The sequence below is a fragment of the Periophthalmus magnuspinnatus genome, chromosome 8, assembly GCF_009829125.3.
Source record: "Periophthalmus magnuspinnatus isolate fPerMag1 chromosome 8, fPerMag1.2.pri, whole genome shotgun sequence".
NCBI lineage: Eukaryota > Metazoa > Chordata > Actinopteri > Gobiiformes > Gobiidae > Periophthalmus > Periophthalmus magnuspinnatus.
Genome location: NC_047133.1, coordinates 10,972,413 through 10,991,905, shown reverse-complemented (window position 1 = coordinate 10,991,905; position 19,493 = coordinate 10,972,413). Strand labels below are relative to the sequence as shown.

The 19,493-nt window shown below is 39.2% G+C and overlaps 2 protein-coding genes across 2 annotated transcripts; both read right to left on the bottom strand.

Moving 5' to 3' along the window:
* Nucleotides 1-578: 578 nt before the first annotated feature.
* LOC117374738 (ectonucleotide pyrophosphatase/phosphodiesterase family member 7-like) lies at nt 579-6,046 on the bottom strand. The gene is made up of 5 exons (XM_033970926.2): nt 5,779-6,046; nt 5,016-5,161; nt 3,615-4,244; nt 1,279-1,513; nt 579-694 (listed from the first exon to the last, which is right to left on the bottom strand). The coding sequence occupies exons 1-5, from the start codon at nt 6,011-6,013 to the stop codon at nt 579-581; spliced, it is 1,362 nt and encodes a 453-aa protein (XP_033826817.1). The 5' UTR covers nt 6,014-6,046.
* A 1,200-nt stretch (nt 6,047-7,246) lies between these two features.
* Nucleotides 7,247-17,349, bottom strand: LOC117375426 (ectonucleotide pyrophosphatase/phosphodiesterase family member 7-like). The gene is made up of 6 exons (XM_033971721.2): nt 17,054-17,349; nt 15,323-15,468; nt 14,210-14,839; nt 8,713-8,947; nt 7,974-8,085; nt 7,247-7,405 (listed from the first exon to the last, which is right to left on the bottom strand). The coding sequence occupies exons 1-6, from the start codon at nt 17,286-17,288 to the stop codon at nt 7,339-7,341; spliced, it is 1,425 nt and encodes a 474-aa protein (XP_033827612.1). The 5' UTR covers nt 17,289-17,349; the 3' UTR covers nt 7,247-7,338.
* Between the last annotated feature and the right edge of the window lie 2,144 nt (nt 17,350-19,493).

Below are 19,493 nucleotides of genomic sequence, written 5' to 3'. Positions count from 1 at the left end.
CCAATAAGTAGATTTTGCATAAGACCCCATCTTTAAGGTTTATTTAAATACATAACATTAACATTATTGCGTAGTTAGACTGGAGGCATAGCTTCAGGTGAGCGAGGGATGAACACAGAGATTCAAAATGCAGTTTGTCTGACGTCCCCTTCCTCTTCTTTTTTCCCTTCAATTCTTTGTGATCTGAAACACACAGAATGTCATTTAGTCAAGATCGATTTAAAACGTGAAACAACCTCTTTGTTCAACGATACAATTTAAGAGAGTATAGTTAAAATTACTTAAATTCAATGTTAATATTAAACTGTACGGTAGAGTATTTTGATTTCAAATAACATTATGGTACTCAAGAAGAAGTACAAAGTAGTGGTCCAAGAAATTATTCAAGTAAGTGTAACTGTAAGAGTAAGAGAAGGACAACACATCTGGTATTTTCAAGGGATAAACCTCAAAATAAATCATATCTGAAGGGATGGTGCTAGAAACACAAAGGGTAAAATGATTTCATATAATCAATATAAAACCTTTGTCACTTGTTAACTTACACACAGTGGTGAGACTCAACTTAGTGCATATTTTTACCTCTTCTTTTTCCTCTTCAGAACCATGCAGGTCGTGAACACCACAAAAACCACCACCAGAAAACCAGCTACAGCCGCCAAACCCGTAAACACGTTTGGTAAGACATTTATCCCTGTGACACAAGCAGGGGAAAAGCTGTGAATTAATGAACTCCAATTATGTTTCAAGAGCAGATTATTTCACTTTTAGTAATTTCAGTGAAGAATCTAATGATGGCACCATATGAATTAGTTTGATGAGAAATATATTTAAAACATTCTAAAATAGTAGTTCTAAAAGTTGCCAATTCCTGTGTTACATGCTTTAAACCCATATTTCAAAATGCTCTTTATCATATTTTACTTAAAGACCAGTGCATATTTTTTGTTAATAAAGGCACTGTCTGCCACTAGGGGTCTGCCATTAAATCAGTATGGCATTAAACTGCCTTGCATTTATTCAATTACAAATGTTTTTATTGCTCAAAAAAAAAAAAAAAAAAAAAAAAAGCTTTAGCAGAGACATAAGACAATGTCACAAATGTCAACACATGCACTTGTTGGAGGGGGAATGATCATTTATCAAGTTGTCAAGATGATAGCTGCTGAGCCATTGAAACTGTGTGTTTTATCAGATTACAGTACTTTCTTCATTGTTAATAGATTTGATTGATTATACATAATCAATCAAACCAGACTGAAGCACCTCTCCCCTCACCTTTCCCTCCTCTCTCACTCCTCAGCATGTGTCTGGTGACCTCCAGAGCTCCATCGTTCTTCTCGGGCTGTATCCCCAGGATGTGGCACATGAGTGGGTAGATGTTGACTGTTTCAAAGGGCCCCACCTGCAGGTTCTCAGCGAAGGCTGGTCCCACAGCTCTGAAGAAGGCCTTCATATCCATCTCTGTGTTATCAAAGCCGTGCTCCCCTTTGTTGAACTGCACCGGGAAGTACTGCAGATGGAGACAAGGAAGTACTGAGGACACAGACAGGAGGTGACTACAACTACTTTTTTGCTCTGATAGTGATGTATCAATATTTGAGCTTTGAGTATCTACCAGTGCCTGATAGCACTTGTTACCACATGACTTCCTTAAAAAGTTAAAAATAGGCTGATAATATATGAACTTTCTGCAGGATCTGACATTTAAAATGGTGCATGGCTTGTTCATATTCATTCATTCATTCATTCATTTAAAATTGGTAAAAATTGTTTCTGTCCTCAATATGGCTGATTGGAGTATCGGAAGATCTGAAATCGTTACACAATCCTTAGCAGTTTCAGTATTGGCACCAATATCGATATTGGTATTGGTATCAATGTATCCTACGACTAATATGACTACTATGACTAATGCTTCATTCACTAGAACAGATCCTGCTGATTCAGATGGGGGCGGGAATTAGAATTCATGAATCCACTGTATTGTATTTACAAGAGGAAAGACCTAAAACAACTCGGATGTATAACCTGCTAATTTAACTTCGCAACAAAAATGTGTTCATGTGACATCCCAGCACACAATACCACTGTGAAGTTTACCTTTGGCTGTGATACCTGATACAGTTGCCTTTGTTTTGAAATGTGATGCTGTTATTTGTCCAAGATGGCCGCCATACAGACAAACTAACACTAGGGAAACATTGCTCTTTCTCTCACCTTTGAAATGTCACAATCGTTTATCATAATCCCTGTAACAGCCTCACATGCAAACCTGTGTATTCCACCTCTGTTTATCTGCACACAGGTCGATGCTCAGGTTTGATAATGGACAATAACAAGACAAATATTATCAGCTGGATAACACTGGCCAAGTATGAGTGTAAAAACAGAAACAAAAGATGAAAGGAGTTTAATTTGGAGGAGCAAAATACACTGTACAAAAGCAATCGACACTGCCAAAGAGTCACCCAAAAGCTATTTAGAAGTATCCTTTAAATGATCTAACTGTGCCCTATGACTCTTTTTGGAGGGAAGAAAATCAGAAAAGCTTCACAGTATGGGATTAACCTTGGGGACCAGCAGTGGCTGCACCATTAAGCTAACCTGGCTAACGTCAGACTGATATGTGCAACACTCTGAACTGACTAATACACATTTATCAGTCTGTAACAGCTTTCACTGAAAGGGATCAGGAAAAGGCGGGACATCCAGATGAATATTTCAGTCTGATTGGTCAAAGCGTGACAACAGCGGAACAAGCTGACAAATTAAACTTTTGTTAAATCCAGTTGAAAAGCACATCTTTCCCTCCACAAATACACAAAGCACTTCCCATGCATGTTTTTTCACACAATAAATATTGTATATATCTATATTTAGGATCAAATTGGCAGAAGTACATTTGTTGACATCAGCATATTTGTTTTGGTTCGTTTGGTAGCTTCACTTTTGGCCCCGTCCCAATCACAATGCTGCTCTGTGATTGGCCCAATCTGTGACCACCGTTGGCCCGAGACCAATCACACAACCAGGAGCGGGACAATTTGAATTCTGTTGTGAGTTTCACAAATACTGTGAGACTAATAGAATCATTTATTTATATGGGGTATTAACTGCTAACACATAATATATTTAGATAACCATGTCACCTTTTATTGTTTTACCTTTCGTTTTTGACGCTATGACCCTCTCGCTTTGTTCTCTGCATTAAGCCCCCCCCCCTTCAGAGCCCTATCCCATCACAATCAGCGTGCATCCCAGTAATGAAGCTACTGCACATCACATCAGCTTTGTTACGTTGCTTTGTATCATATTTTTGTATATTTTTGGAGAATTGCCGTGTGGGAGCATGAATGACGTAGACTTGTGGGCTGAGTATTGCCCCGAACCTTACAGATAACCAAAGAGGGTTTGAATAGGGCTAAAAGAGATTGCTAAAAATACTCAAACATGCATGGATGACATCTCAGACCTCTTCAGGCATGTTTTTGAGGAGGGAAAAACATTATAACATGGTAGAAAGCTAAAAAAAAAAAACAGATTTTGCATAATACCCCCTTTTTAAGCAATGGGTTTGTCTTTCAAGATGTCAGAAAGGTTGTTCCACTCACCCCATTGATGACATATCCGGAGTCAGCCCAAAGGATGATGGGTAAAATGCGCTCGCTCTTAGTGAAGTGCATGTGTTCAGGGAGTTCTTCTTTCTTATAAACGTGCAGATGTGGATGTGCCCCTTTCAAGGCGTTGTAAACCTTATCCAGCATCCCGGGTTTGGGCAGGAGCATCCCACTTGGTCCATAATCCAACAAATAAAATGACAAATCTTTGAAGGAAAACCCAGGAATTTTGGAGAGCGTGATTTCTTCAACAAGTCCATTACGGTACACGGTGGTCATCCCATGATCAGCTGTTATTATGATGTTTAACTGATCTTCTAAACCATAATGTTTAGTCGTTTGCCGAATGTATCCAACCGTGCGATCGACTTGCTTCACCATTTCTTTAACTTCAGGCGAATTTGGGCCGTAGCGGTGTCCAGTTTTGTCTGGTTCTCCAAAATACATAGAGACAAAATCCAGATCTTTGTCTCTGAACCAGCTCATGACCTTGTCCGTGTTCTCGCGCCAGGCGGTCTCGTTCTTGTAGTTGTACATGATCGGTTCCACCTCTTGGACTAAAGCGGTCTCTCCATCGTACGTGGACGCGGTGCCAGGGAAGTGCAGGGAGCCGGCTTTGAGGCCCTGGAAAAGATTAAAAAACAGAAATGTTAAAATGCATCTAGAATGATAACAAGGTTGGTATTAAACTTGAGCTGCAAAGTAGATTGTCAAGAGGTGTGAGGTATGTCTCCTGCTGATTTGTTTGAGCCTTTTGCTTTTGGTGTGAAGCAGTTTATTTGCTATCAAGGAAGCAATGGTAAAAATATAGGCTGCAGTGATTGGCTAAAGCTCTGCTGAGAGTCCCTCCTCTTCCTAAACAATTTCTATATGTGTCATTATAGATTGATATTACAAAGCTAACCTTATTTGCACCGTTATATTAAACTGCTTTTGCCAGGTTAGGTTTGTTTTTCATAAAAGTTCATTTAATGTTTATGTATGAACCAATCAATCAATATAAATCAGTACCGAATGGTATCTGGTGCCCTGTGCTGGTTCAATGGGGAACACAGCAGTAATTCCAACCTAAGCAAATGATTTGAACCTTATCTGAAAAGAAGCTTATCTGTTTCTTTCTATACTCTCTGCAGTTTTATATTGATGTATAACACAACAACATAGTGGCATAGTATGCAACGCAAAGTAAAGCTTTTGTACTCAAACACTGGAGGTGGTAGCAGGGCCTGTCCTACCTTATGTTTGTATTTTACCCTCGGTCATCCCTCTCACTAATTTCTTCAATAAAATGCACTGCAACTTTTCATGTGGAGGATCTGCCAACTGCTTGACTTCATGAAAATATAATTGGCTTTGTCTCGAATGTTCCACAGTATGGCATTGTTTTGAACAGACCTGTCTCTGTGCAGTGATCCAGATGGGCAGGGAGCCGTTGTCCCACCATTCGTTCTTGAACTGGGTCTGATAGTACGGCAGCATCTTTGAGGTAGTGGTGTTGAACCACATGTTGTGAATCACTCCGTGGTTCTCCACGTACAGACCTGAGGGACAGAGGAAATGTTCACGAAGACTACCAAACCCAGAACTAAATCCGGACTAGAATGGGACTGAAACAGGAAGTCAGAACTAAACAGATCCTAAACCAGGACAAGTATGCAGTATGTAACACACCCTGAGACAATTTCAACTTCTGTCATGGTTGGAGTGTGACATGTACTAACTCCTGTCAGACCACATGGCTGACCTGTGGGGTGCCCCAGTGGTCAATCCTGGGACCCCTTTTGTTCAATTTCTACATGCTGCCTTTAGGCCAGTTAATACAAGCAATAATGTGTCCTACCACAACTAGGCAGATGACACTCAGATCTATGTCTTACTGGCAAAAACTCAAAGACTGAAGTCATCGTCTTTGGCCCACAAAAACAAAGAGGCCCCTTTTATCATCTAATCCTCTAAAAATGTTCAAGTGGCAACAACACACTTTTCAAAATAAGTACAACAAAATACAGTCAGTATATCAATAAAGCTAAAATGCTATTAAATGTAACAAAATGTGTATCAGATGAATGATCTAGCCACTGAGCCACTGCCGTCCACATTCTGCCTATCTGCTTTTGTCCCTGATGCAGCAGATTGTAGGCGGCTTGTGTAGTTGTACCTGTGAGCAGAGTGAAGTGCGTGGGGCTGGTGATGGTGAGGTACGGAGGCGTCACGTACTGAGCCTTCACTCCGTCTTTAACCATCTGATCTAGGTTTGGAGTGTCCACATCACAGTCGTAATCCCACCGAAACCCATCGAACGAAACCAGCAACAGCTTCTGCCTCTGCCTGCTCACCGGCAACGCCACAGCTACAGAGGCCCAGACGAGACACAAAAGGGCAGGAGCACGCATTTTCAAAACCAGATTCTAGTCCAAGTTCTTTCTGAAATCGTTCCTCTTTGACTGTCTGATCTGAAGCTTGGAGCAGAGTTTCCCTGGTTTATCTTATCTGCTCAGTTCTTGAAGGACAGCTGGTGTTTATGACAAACTTGACTCTAATCTCGTGGCTTTTAATTGTTAATCTATATGAATTTTTACACAATTCAAAACTGTGAAAATATTTCTATCTGAAAGTGACATGATGGCTGTATGTGCAGTATTCTTAACAGTAACAGCTTCCATGTTTGATTCCCAGATGGAGCATTTGAGTAGTATTTTCAGTACAGACAGACCAATGTCCAATGCAGAGACACATTTACATGGAAGATAAATTCTACCTTAAAACCTTTTTTTTTGGACAATGGTATACAATACAGCCATCGGTTAGTCCGGCCGATTCATAACCCCTATTCCCCTGTAGATGGTGACGTCACAGGCTGGAGAGGAGCAGGTGGAGGTTGAGGCATGGTCCTGCTCCTGAATCTCAGTCAATCATATTAACTCCATATTGTAAAAGCCACACTTTGTGACAAACAGCTGCACCCTGTCTGCGGCTAATAACATACTTTTATTTCTCTTCAGCCAGAAGTAACTGCCAAAAGCAGCGTCTAAAAAAATCTGTTCTAAAACTGTGCACATGCCCAAAAATGAATGCATGTGAACATTAACAATGTGGTAAAGTGTTAATGAGAGCTAACGAGCAGTGTAAATGTTGTTTAAATACCGCCTTCTGCGTATTGAAAATCAGGTACTCCAGCTTTAACCTTGTTTGAGTATGTTGTTCTGCAAAGTTTATACACATGGAAATCTTCTAAACAATATTATTTGTCTGTAATTTTCTTATTGCTGATGCTGTTACATCGATGTTACCTGCCACTACCTTCAATAGTGACTGATACCACTGTAAAGACTGAAAATTACATCATTAAACAAACGGTGTAGTGTTATTAATCCTCAAACTATGGAATCACTCTATATGACAAACATTATGAGACATTCTAGGCCAACACCAGCCAGCACATCTTTATATCCAATTAACAGCGACAGGGGGGATGTCGGGTGATGTAACAGATACATGATCCAATACCTAGCGCTTATTTAACCCGCCTGTAGATGTGATATTGTTTAGAGTCTAAATTATATCAACTGTCTGTTTTATATAACTGAAACTAAAGCCTTTGCTTAGTAACCACACATCCATGGCAGTTATTTGTTTAGTAAAATTTTATTTTAAATACATTATTCCACAGTTAGACAGAAGGCATAGTTTCAGGTAAGCAAGGGATGAACACAGAGATTCAAAATGAAGTTTGTTTGGTATCCTCTTTTTCCTCTGTTTCTTTTCTCTGTCCATTGTTTTGTGATCTGAAACACACAGAGGTCATTTGGTCAAGATTTGATGGAAAAAAAAAAGAAAGACCTAGATACATGACTTTAATTCAGGATATTAAACTTCATTTGAGGTGCTTGAATAATTAACATTTATTTCTTTGATGAATCTCAGTTTTTTAGAGTCTAAAGGAAAGACCAACACTAACCAGCTATGTGGTAACTGATACCTCTGACACCATTAACATTAGTAAAAAAAAAAAAAAAGAAAATGAAATTTAACATTGACGTTTCAGAAATATATTTTCTAATTATATGATGTGACTTTTATGATGCTGCCCTGCAACAACAAATTGAATGCTGCTGATCCCTGATCCGAGCCAAATTTCTCCATGAGGAGACAAAATAAAGGAAACCTGAAACTTTAACAGCCATGATATTGGAAAAATGAACCTAAACCCGAGCAGCGGGCAGGACTGTTGAGCTCCATAGTCTTAGACAGAGTGGAAATAAGCTAAGTCAAAACTATTCAAAACCAGATTACTATTGAAAGTTTAAATTGTAAATGTGGTCAGTTGATCTGTTTGTGCAGTGTAAAACATACCTCTTCTTTTTCCTCTTCAGAATGAGGTTCGTTGTGAACACCATAAAAACTATGACTAGAAACCCAGCCACAGCTGCCAAACCCAGGAACACATTTGGTAAGATGTTTACCGCTGTAACACAATGAGGAGACAATGAGGAAAAGGGTGAATGAATCTTTACAATTTCAGTCATTTCAGGAGCTCCAAGCTCCTATAGGAGTGCCATCTGCCCTGGGACAGATTGACAGAAGTGAGGCAGCCATCTGCGCCATCAGCCCCTTCAACCACCAACTCTTACTCACACGCCACATTCATTCTAGACAATGTGAAGTGTTTTGCCTAAGGACCTGGGGACCTGGTATTTTGAGTGGTCTCCTATCCAAATGACCAGGCCCAGCTCTGCTTAGCTTCTGACATCAGGCTTTGACAAGCCACTACACTCAGTCATAGTAGCTGAAATACTAAGCAATTTCAGTGTTGAACCACCTGATGGCGCCACAGGACTTTGTATCTTTTGATGAGACAGATAAAACACATTTCTAAAATATCACTTCTAAAAAGGGCTAATAATATTTTATGTACATTTATTTCTTTAAGCCCTAGACACCTGAATTATTTTCCCAAAATACAATATCTTAGTGGTGATTTTGAATTAAGTTGGAAATTTTAAAATAAGGTTACTTTTGGATTTGTCTTGTCTTAAATGCTGTTTGAACCAAGTCCAAATCAGGTCAAACCAGAGCTGGATCTGCTCCTCACCTTTCCCTCGTCTCTCACTCCTCAGCATGTGTCTGGTGACCTCCAGATTTCCATCGTTCTTCTCGGGCTGTATCCCCAGGATGTGGCACATGAGTGGGTAGATGTTGACTGTTTCAAAGGGCCCCACCTGCAGGTTCTGGGCGAAGGCTGGTCCCACAGCTCTGAAGAAGACCTTCATGTCCATCTCTGCGTTATCATAGCCGTGCTCCCCTATGTTGAACTGCACCGGGAAGTACTGAGGACACACAGGGAGGGAGCAAGTACGAGTACAGTTACTACTGTGACTACTGTAGTACTTTTACTACTCTTTTTCTGCTTCTAATAGCACCATAATGTTTATTTATAAAGCACATTTTAAACAACCATAACTGCCCAAAGTGCTGAACAAAGTAAACATGCCAAAAGCACATTAAAAGAATATGACTGTCCCGCTCAGCCTGTGTTAAAACATAAAAAAATATTTTGCAGCAAAGACTTTAAAATATTCAAAGAGTGCACTGTTCTAATACCCAGAGGAAGGCTGTTCAGATGGAGACTAAAGTTGGAATTTCAAGAGGAAAATCTAAAAGGAGATTTCACAAATGTACAAAAAGCTAAAACAAACAAATTTACTTTTGCAACAGAAAAGTCCAAGATTTAATCGAAAGTTGCCGCTGTTATTAATGGTAGTACTACTCTTTTTTCCCTGCTACTACTATTACTGTTACTACCACTGCAGCAACTATTACTATTACTGCCATCAGTACTACCACTACTACTACTACCATCTTAGAATTGAAATATAGGGGGACATCCTTCTAGTTGAATACAATGAGTCTGATTTTGGAGCGTAACAAACTCCCAAACCCACTAGCAGAGGGAGCCAAAGACCAGTGAATAGACCACTTTTCCAGTTGTACAATGTCACAAAGGCATTTTTGTTTGTGCTTCTTTAAAGACAGAAACCTAACCTCAACTGGTACAAAATAACAACAGTCTAGTGTTGTCATAATAGTAAAATTTCAAACTTGATTTCGATACTAAAGAATAGACTTGATACACAATACCAAATCCAGTACCAGAATGATAATTAAAAAGATTCTTATTTAATGTGATTTTTCCACATTAAATACCAGTACTTATATCTGTGTAATCCCTCAGTGGTATCTAGTTTTGATACTAATTTTAATATTGATTAGTAACAGATTTACGATACTTTTGACAATCTTAGCGAGTTAATGTAGATTTTGTGGGACAGGAACCTTCATGTGTCTGTGTTATGTAATGCTCTTATCCAGTTTTACAAAAGGTGTTCGTGGAGGGCCCTTAAAAGTAAAGGCAAGATATCACAGCGCTGCCCCGACCTAACCTATAACATCAGATATCTTGCTAAAGGTTAAAGGTGAACTGTGTAACTTTTCTCTGGTGGAGGATTCGCCGCATGCTTGTATCCATGACGATGTTATTGCTTTGCCTCAAATGTTCCACACAGCATGATATTAAATGTATCTATATCTCCACAAAGAGAGAGGTGAGAGCATCAAGGCAAGTTACAGGTCACGTCTGTGGAGAGATAACCCTGTTGTTGTTCTTCCAGATATGTGTTTGGCAATAAAAATACAATGCACTAAATGCGAGATAAATATGTTTAAAGGCCGTCTACCTATTTTTTTTTTCAATATATTTGCCTCAGCAGAAATATATTGTGTAAGCAACTCTTGAGATCAAAATAAGTGATGGTGTCTGCATTATATTATAAAGCATTTTATTGTCAAAGAATCAGGAAGTGTGTGGTTATCATGCTGGTTGTTGTTGTTAGCATTAAGGTGATGGCAAAACTCCACTCTGAATAATTAGGGTGCTTGAAATGCATAAGGTAAGGGAGGAATAACTTTGGACCACTGCAAATTGTTTAAAATGAACTAATTCAGTTTTTCACATTTACTTGATACAGTTGCCTTTGTTTTCATTTATTTTTCTTCCCTTTTTCCCATTTATCTTTATTTATACAGGGAGAGCTCAATAAGAGCACTCAGACTCTCCTTTTCATGAGCGTCCATTAAAACATTAAAAACAGGAGCAGGTGTGATTATAAATGTTTATCATCAGATTATTAAAGTGCATTAGTGGCACCAGTGTATCTGGTTTTGCATGTCCTTGAAATGTTTGAGAAGCAAAACTGCCAAAAGCTTTTTTTCCCATTTCAATTCTAGTGCGGCCAGTTTTTAGACTGAGATGAGATCTTGTATTAAAAGTTCCTGTATCAAAATTCAACAAGTGAGATATTCAGGGAGTCATTCGTTGTAGACCCTTATAAATATATTTTATACGGTGTTGTTCTCTTTTGACAGATATCGATGGTCTACTACTACTTTTTCATAGAGAGTACAGTGATGTGTTTTAAATGTCACCTGTTATGAAACAAAGGGCTGAGTGAAAGAGCGTGTCTAAAGGTTTCAAAGTAGAGGCTGAAGTCTGCATGTATACTGTATCTCCATCCAGTTCAGAAAGAAAGAAATGTGAATTTGAAATGTGATGCTGTTATTCGCCAAAGATGGCCGCCGTACAGACAAACTAACACCGGGGAAACACTGCTCTTTCTCTCACCTTTGAAATGTCACAATCGTTTATCATAATCCCTGTTATGGGCTCACATGCAAACCTGTGTATTCCACCTCTCTTTATCTGCACACAGGTCGATGCTCAGGTTTGATAATGGACAATAACAAGACGATTATTATCAGATGGATAACAGCAACCAGGAATGGCCCCAACCAACCAACATAGTCTGAAATAAAGCTAAAAGGAGGTGAGCTTGGAGGATAAATGTCTTTTGTTTAAAAATTATATACAACGTTAAAGGCCCATTACGTAACTTTTATCATAGGAGGCTTGTCATCTGGTTGTCTCCATGTAGATGTTAATGCTTTGCCTGTGAACTCATATATCGCACATTTACTCAACTCCAAGTGTTTTAAAAGATAAAAGATAACATTGAAACTAATTTATATCACTGACACAATGACCCAAGAGCAGATTTAAACCACAAAACTATTCTAAATCTACAATATTGTTTAAAAAAAAACTCAAGCTGCTATAAAGAAATAGCAGAATGAACCACTTAAGTTCTTAGTTTACTTACTTTAATCTTATTGTATTGCCAAAAAATAATCAAAAGTTTCCCAGTAGTGCAAAGAAAAAGTCCACATTATAAATATTGACCCCAAAAAATATTGTTCTAGCTTTGATATACTGAATGAAAAGTTGATATAGTAATTATCATGACAGGCCTATTTTTTTTAGTGTGAGTGGGGTCATGTCTCCACAGAGAAACAACAACTTTTGGCTTTGTGGGCCACATCTCCACCAGCTAATTTAAATAATGCTTCCTCAAATGTGCCATGTGTTGTAAAGATTCCATTTATAGTACTAAACACTATCCCATTTTATGCCCTCACATAATTATCTCTCTGACTGGATTAAAGCTTGATTAGATAATGAGACGTTAAAGAGGTCATTTTCATGTTGTATTATTGTCATTGAGATTCTTGTATCAGGCATTAAATCTTCACAGGCTTTATTGGCTTTGTGCACAAAGGTAGCCGACTAGTTCCAATCAGAGGGACAGTCATCTCAACCATTTCTAGTGTAATGTTATGTCTATGAGGTTTTTGCGGAGTTGCACTAAAATCAATAAATCCTGACACATCAGGCAGTGGGTAGGGAGCTGTGGGTGGATGTCACTGACATGTTTAACGCTTTACAAACGCGGGGAAAACTTCACTGGAGAACACTTCTGTGTTTGCAAAGGTACATAGCCAACTACTGTCATGCACAGAGCATACACTATATATGTATATGTATCTATATGTATATATAGATGGACATAGCTAACCTGCTAACCGCCGTGTTCCAGATAGGAAGTGAGCGTGGGCACGCTTCCGGCTCCATCGACCCAAGCTCCTATTCACTTTATATAAAAATATTCTGACTCTCTGTAACTGCTGCTGTCAGGCATCATTTTGGTCTTAGAATATTCGTATTAACCCGCTCTACATGATACTTGTGTTTTTATTTTACTGTTTTATCTCTAAATCAAGAAATTGACAGTGTTGCTAAGTGCTGCTAGACCAGCGTTGCAGGCGAGTGGGAAGGGGCATGATACATGATGAACAACCTGGCTCCAGATTAGCTCTTTGGTTGCTATGATGCCTGTGGTCGGGACTCGGCTTCAAATTCGGCCCTGTAACTCCTGGCCTTCATGAGCTTCATTTGACTGGAGCTGAATGCTATGGGTGACGTCTCACTCCCTTAGTCCATTTCTTTATACAGTCTATGGCACAGAGCCAATTCCTGTGTCTGTGTTCTGTATAAAGAGGTGAAGGACAGGCCCTAAACTAGACAAGGGCAGAGAGTTATATAAGTCTATATATATAAGTTATACAAGTACAACTTTGGACTTTAAGCATAACAATTAATAATTCACTGCAACCGGGAAATGTGATTATGTTACCTAAGCCAAACATAACTTAATGTTTTCTCAATAAATAAAATCTAAATTGTATCTTTAAATCATAAAGCCAATCTCAGCATTCTGAAAAAGACACATTAATAACAGACAAATCAGGTGCCTTCTTTCCCCGAGGTATCTCCCGCTAGTGTTAGCAACAGGTTTGATTGACATTGTTGCTAAGTGCCCACTCCCTGCTAAACCAGTGGTGCGGGCGGGAAGGGGCGTTACCTTCAGAATTTCTAATATGGAACTTGGCTCCAAATTTGCCCCTATAACTGCTAGCCTCGATAAGCTTCATTTGACTGTAGCTGAACACTATGGGTGTCGTCACACTCCCCTAGTCCACTTCTTTAAACAGCCTATGATTTATTTCACTTCTGTGGCGTGTTTTAAAGTTTTCTTGAGAAATGCATTGGGTTTGGCTAATGTTAGATGCATTATATATCGGAAATATAATATTCTCGATCATGCCACGAGTGTAGCGCTTCCATAAACAGGAAACATCCAATCTCAGCTCTCTACTGAACTAAACTAAAATGTAGCTGTTGAAAATTACCAGTTCATGACATCACAAGGTGGAACAGAGCATTTTAGGCTTTGGAGATGTAGACAGCCTAATAATAAAGGGTTACTCAACTCATTGTTACTCAGCCATGTTTGAATGAAACCAAAAAACACAACTTCAGGTATGTTTTTTTGAGGAGATAACAGCATTATAACATGGCTGAATGCTCACAAGAGTCAATTTTGTGCAATATAGAACCTTTAAGAAAATCGCAATATTATTGTTTTGGCATATCATACAGTGATAGATATACTGGGCTGGAACCCTCTGGAAGATGGTACTATGCAGGTTGGTACGGTTCACTTAAGACAGTGGAAAACGTTTTGTACCATTCCAATCCACTCCAGAGCGAACCAATGGACACATGCCTGTAGTACACCGATATCATATTGTTGAATATTTTAACAAAGAAAACTTCTCTGAAAGGTTGTTCCACTCACCCCATTGATGACATATCCAGGGTCAGCCCAGAGGATGATGGGTAAAATTCGCTCGCTCTTAATGAAGTGCATTCGTTCAGGGAGTTCTTCTTTCTTATAAACGTGCAGATGTGGATGTGCCCCTTTCAAGGCATTGTAAACCTTATCCAGCATCCCGGGTTTGGGCAGGAGCATCCCACTTGGTCCAAAATCCACCAAATGAAACGACAAATCTTTGAAGGAAAACCCAGGAATTTTGGAGAGCGTGATTTCTTCAACAAGTCCATTACGGTACACGGTGGTCATCCCATGATCAGCTGTTATTATGATGTTTAACTGATCTTCTAAACCGTAATTTTTAGCCGTTTGCCGAATGTATCCAACTGTGCGATCGACTTGCTTCACCATTTCTTTAACTTCAGGTGAATTTGGGCCGTAGCGATGTCCTGTTCCGTCCGGTTCTCCAAAATACATAGAGACAAAATCCAGATCTTTGTCTCTGAACCAGCTCATGACCTTGTCTGTGTTCTCGCGCCAGGCGGTCTCGTTCTTGTAGTTGTACATGATCGGTTCCACCTCTTGGACTAAAGCGGTCTCTCCATCGTACGTGGACGCGGTGCCAGGGAAGTGCAGGGAGCCGGCTTTGAGGCCCTGGAAAAGATTAACAAAAGGATTTTTTTTTTTTTTTTTTTTATAAATTGAGTAAATATATTATGTTCTTATAGCTGAAATAAGGTGTAATAATTGTTGTTTTTTTTTTGCCAGCTAACATCACACAGGGAAGTCAGATATTGGGGTAGGTACGGTGGTTTATCACAAGATCAGATCTGCTTTTGAGGAGAAATGATTATTTTCTGTTTATATCTGCTTTTTGCCGTCTTTTTTGGCTTAAGTGGACTCAAAAGGCTAGACTGCTTTGGGGGTTTTACCTGGGGCCGCTCGGTACACTTAAAGACACTTTTAAACTAAAGGCTGGAGGGGATTTTTTCACAGTACCAATGGGCTGGCCATGAGTTCAGTTCCACACAGGTTTAAGTTTGCAATTCTCTATGCAGATATTTTAAGAGATCCATGGTTTCCACACCCAAAACGCTTTTTTATTTGAAAATAAATCCTGTTATACAGCCAACAGACCTGTCTCTGTGCAGTGATCCAGATGGGCAGTGAGCCGTTGTCCCACCAGTCATTCTTAAACTGGGTCTGATAGTACGGCAGCTTCTGTGTGGTAGTGGTGTTGAACCACATGTTGTGAACCACTCCATGGTTCTCTACATACAGACCTGAGGAACAGAGGGGAAAGTTCATAAACACTTCAAAATTAGGACTAAACCAGGACTAAACCTGGACTAGACTGAGACTAAAACAACCATAACTCACACAGAAACCCATGGTTTGTCATAACCCACAGGTCTTCAGCCTTTCCCGTTACTACCCTTTAAAGTTCATTCATGCATGTTCCCTGTTTTCATTAGTTTGGCCATGGACACCTCAAAGTATCAAATTTTCAAGTGTTCATAACATTTTGCATTAAGGTAAGCACGTTTCTACATGTCTTTTCCTCTCTGCCTCATCTAATAATGTTGAAAATTATGCATTCTCACTGTGAGTGGGGTCGTTTCTCCACAGATCTAACATTTTATACCATAATACACAAATCGATAACATATCCATGAAGACAGACACAGATGACAGACCCTTCACCAGAAAAAAGTTACGTGGTGCATCTTTAAGTCATCACGCAAACACAAAACTCATATCTGTGATCTTTTCCTGATTATAACTACCCACAGGTTTCAGATCAATGAGAAATTAGGACTGTTGCCATAGCGATAACAATTTAAAGTAACAAAGTATCTTTTAACAAATTATATCTTTTGAGTGGAAAAGTGTCCTCTAAATGTTGCATTTAACAAGAAACCAGAACCTATATAAATATATATATATATATATATATATATATATATATATATATATATATATATATATATATATATATATATATATATATATATATATATATATATATATATATATATATATCTTGTGTCTAATTTGACTATATAAAGAACATATTGGCCTTTGCAGCAGAACTGGTCCTTTTTGTTCCACTGAGACATGGTGAAATTTAGATTAACTTGAAAAAGTCAAAGTGTGACGATTTTGGAAAAGGTTTTACCCCAAACTCTGGAGATTAGAGGAATTTAATTTCAAGCCAGTTTAATTTCCGTGAGTCAGCTCTGGTGATTTCAAAAACAGAAGAATTTGGTCAGTGTTTTTATTTTGCTGAAATTGCTCATCCAGAATTTCACTTGAATTATATTTTGCTGAAATGAAATTAGTTTTACTGAGTTCATCAGTGCATTATATAAAAACATGGAATATTTTCATTAAAGATCTGATATTATGCAAAATTGACTGTTGTGAGCTATTAGAATGTTGTTTTCTCATAAAAAACAAAAAAGAAAAAAAAAACATACCTGGAGTTGTTTTATTTTATTCACGCGTTCGAATAATCCTGAATTATTGAGCTGTCTACATCCCCAAACCTGAAAACGCTCTGTTCCACCTTGTGATGTCATGCAGTGGTCATTTTCAAGTTGGCAGCTTTTACCTTTTATTTAGTTGTCCAGGGCTTAAATTTTCAGGCAACATGTCAGAGAACAAATATCCAGATTTTGAGCTAGGCTTGGTCAAGACTACCTACGCTAGAGGATTGTGCATGTTTTGGGTTGAAGATGGGATAAAATCCACTCAGAGACAGAGAGAACATGCAAACTCTACACAGAATGGCTCAGGAGTCAAGCATGGAACCCTCTGGCTGTGATGCGTGAGTGCTAACCAGTCAGTGATGGAGCAGAGTTGTACCTGTGAGCAGAGTGAAGTGCGTGGGGCTGGTGATGGTGAGGTATGGCGGCGTCGCGTACTGAGCCTTCACTCCGTCTTTAACCATCTGATCCAGGTTTGGAGTGTCCACATCGCGGTCGTAATCCCACCGAAACCCATCGAACGAAACCAGCAACAGCTTCTGCCTTTGCCTGCTCACCGGCAACGCCACAGCTACAGAGGCCCAGACGAGACACAAAAGGGCAGGAGCACGCATTTTCAAAACCAGATTCTAGTCTGATCTGTCCGAGATCTTTCCCTTTCAACTGCCCGATCGTTCTGAAGCTCAGAGCAAAGTTTCCTGGTTTATCTTATCTGTTTAGAGTGACCAAACAGATAAGGGGTGGTAAAAATCCTCTAATCTCAACAGTAAATACTTACATTTCATTCGGGAAAGACAAAATGTTATGAATACTTTACTGATATACTTTGGTGACCCCAGGAGATAGAAATACAATAATGATGTCTATAGCTCCAATCAAAAAAAGATAAATAAATACATTAAAAATAGCCGCATTCTCAAATTGCAGCAGTCCCAGAACATTGCTGAGTCTGCTTTATTCACACTCAACCTGGCATTTGGCTCTATATGCTCCTTTCCATAGCAACGCACGGCTGGATCATTTAAACTGAATGAGAATGGAACGTAATCACGGAAATTAAGCAGCAGCATTGGGAATTTTCTGGCTTTATTCACACATAAGCCTTCCCTACGTGTCATGATACATATTATATCAACTTATCGTTCAATACATAACAGATGGATGGTAATAATCATTTTTGGGGTTCAATATTTATTGTGGAGACTTGTTCTTAGTAGTAGTGGGAGATATTTGGTTAGTTTTCTGCACTGCGATGAGATTCGAGCTGTAGAAGGTGGAATTATGAACTTCTATGACTCATTATAGACGCAAACTAACTACTAAGTGTTGCGTTGTGTTATTAATTATTGCAGTTAGAAGGTGATTATGTCATTCTCCCAGATGGACCAATGAGTCTTTGAAATATCCAAAAGGTAAAAGCACAAATGTTGAACCTGACCATTTCTATTAGTAACTAGACCCATGAACTTCTTGCATTAGAATAAAAATCAGCATTTTAACTAAATTTATTTCAGCTGCCTCCATCTGTATTAAATATTATTGGCCTGTAGAATGTTGTGATGCCATCTGAACCCCAGCAATTGACAGTTTTCTGGCTTTATTCACGCATAAATCCGGGAAATTCTCAGATCAAAAATAAAGGAAAATGGCCTGTTCACACATGACCAGGAATATCTGGCTTTTTCCCCTTATCTGGAAGTGTGACGTATGAGTAGGATGTAATGATGTCCTCCCAGATGGGGCGCAAGAGCCAGATTCCCTGATTGATAACATCTTACTTTGCCATGAAATATCCAAAAGGTAAAAGCACAAATGTCAATCCTGATCGTTTGTATCAGTGACTAGACCCATGCCCTTCTCGCATTACAACAAACATCTGCATTTTAACAATATTCACTTCAGCTGCCCTCATCTGTATTAAATATGATTGGCCTATAGACCGTCGCGATGCCATCTGAACCCCAGCAATTGGCCGACAGTTGACAGGAGGAATGAACTTGAGGAAATACATTGTTCCTGGTCGCATTGCCGCTTTAGTGAGTTGTTTATTTTCTCCGTATCTCTTCTCTGTCGCCGTCTCCGTTCGTCTGGCCCTGCTGCGCTGAATCATCCACAAAACCGGGCCAATGACATTTTGATGGCTTTCACCTTGAGTGGGGATGCCTCATGATTGATCTGACACCTGCAAAATGAACAGGAATATATCTGCCTCTCCGGGGACCAAACGCAAGCTAATAGATGTATTCATTTTAATAACTCCGCCGTAATGTATGTTGGCCTCGGGATAGTATCTTTGCTTCAGAATTGATTTTTTTTAGCAATAGGCGACAAATGACAAAGTAAAAATGGCCACGGCGTCGAAATCTAATCTTATCATCGCACTGTTCATATTTGTGAGAGCGTGTCCTTGGCGCAGGTTCAAGGGAATTGACTAATCTGGACAATGATAAGAGATAGCACTCGTAAGCTACAATTTGACTCATTTAAATTCATTAGCTTTTGTCATGTTAAGTCCATAGGCGGGAGGCGGGCTCATGTTCCGAAATGACATTAAAGTAAGGAGAAGTGATAGACCGCCGTGTAATTGTGATCACAGGTCATCTAATTTCATCATTTTCTAATGCATTAAGGGCAATATAACCCACAACCTCCTTATTGAAAGGAGGTCACATGGTCATGGTCGCACACTCACGTTTTTATATAGCGCTTTTCCACCTTCAAGGCAGTCAAAGAGCTTTATATCAAGGAAACATTCACACATTCACGCACACATTCATACACCGGTGTACGCAGACACTGGGGGCGAGGTGGGTTAAGTG

Bases quoted from the DNA above. Each gene is read 5' to 3' on its own strand.
- LOC117374738 (XM_033970926.2), bottom strand. From the start codon at position 6,013: ATGCGTGCTCCTGCCCTTTTGTGTCTCGTCTGGGCCTCTGTAGCTGTG. The intron at 4,245-5,015 runs GTCTGTTCAAAA...AATCTTTTCCAG, and splicing joins GGATCACTGCACAGAGACAG to GGCCTCAAAGCCGGCTCCCT. The intron at 695-1,278 runs GTGAGGGGAGAG...CTTGTGTCACAG, and splicing joins GAGTGAGAGAGGAGGGAAAG to GGATAAATGTCTTACCAAAC.
- LOC117375426 (XM_033971721.2), bottom strand. From the start codon at position 17,288: ATGCGTGCTCCTGCCCTTTTGTGTCTCGTCTGGGCCTCTGTAGCTGTG. The intron at 14,840-15,322 runs GTCTGTTGGCTG...AATCTTTTCCAG, and splicing joins GGATCACTGCACAGAGACAG to GGCCTCAAAGCCGGCTCCCT. The intron at 8,948-14,209 runs GTGAGTGGAACA...GTGTGTCCTCAG, and splicing joins CTGGATATGTCATCAATGGG to TACTTCCCGGTGCAGTTCAA.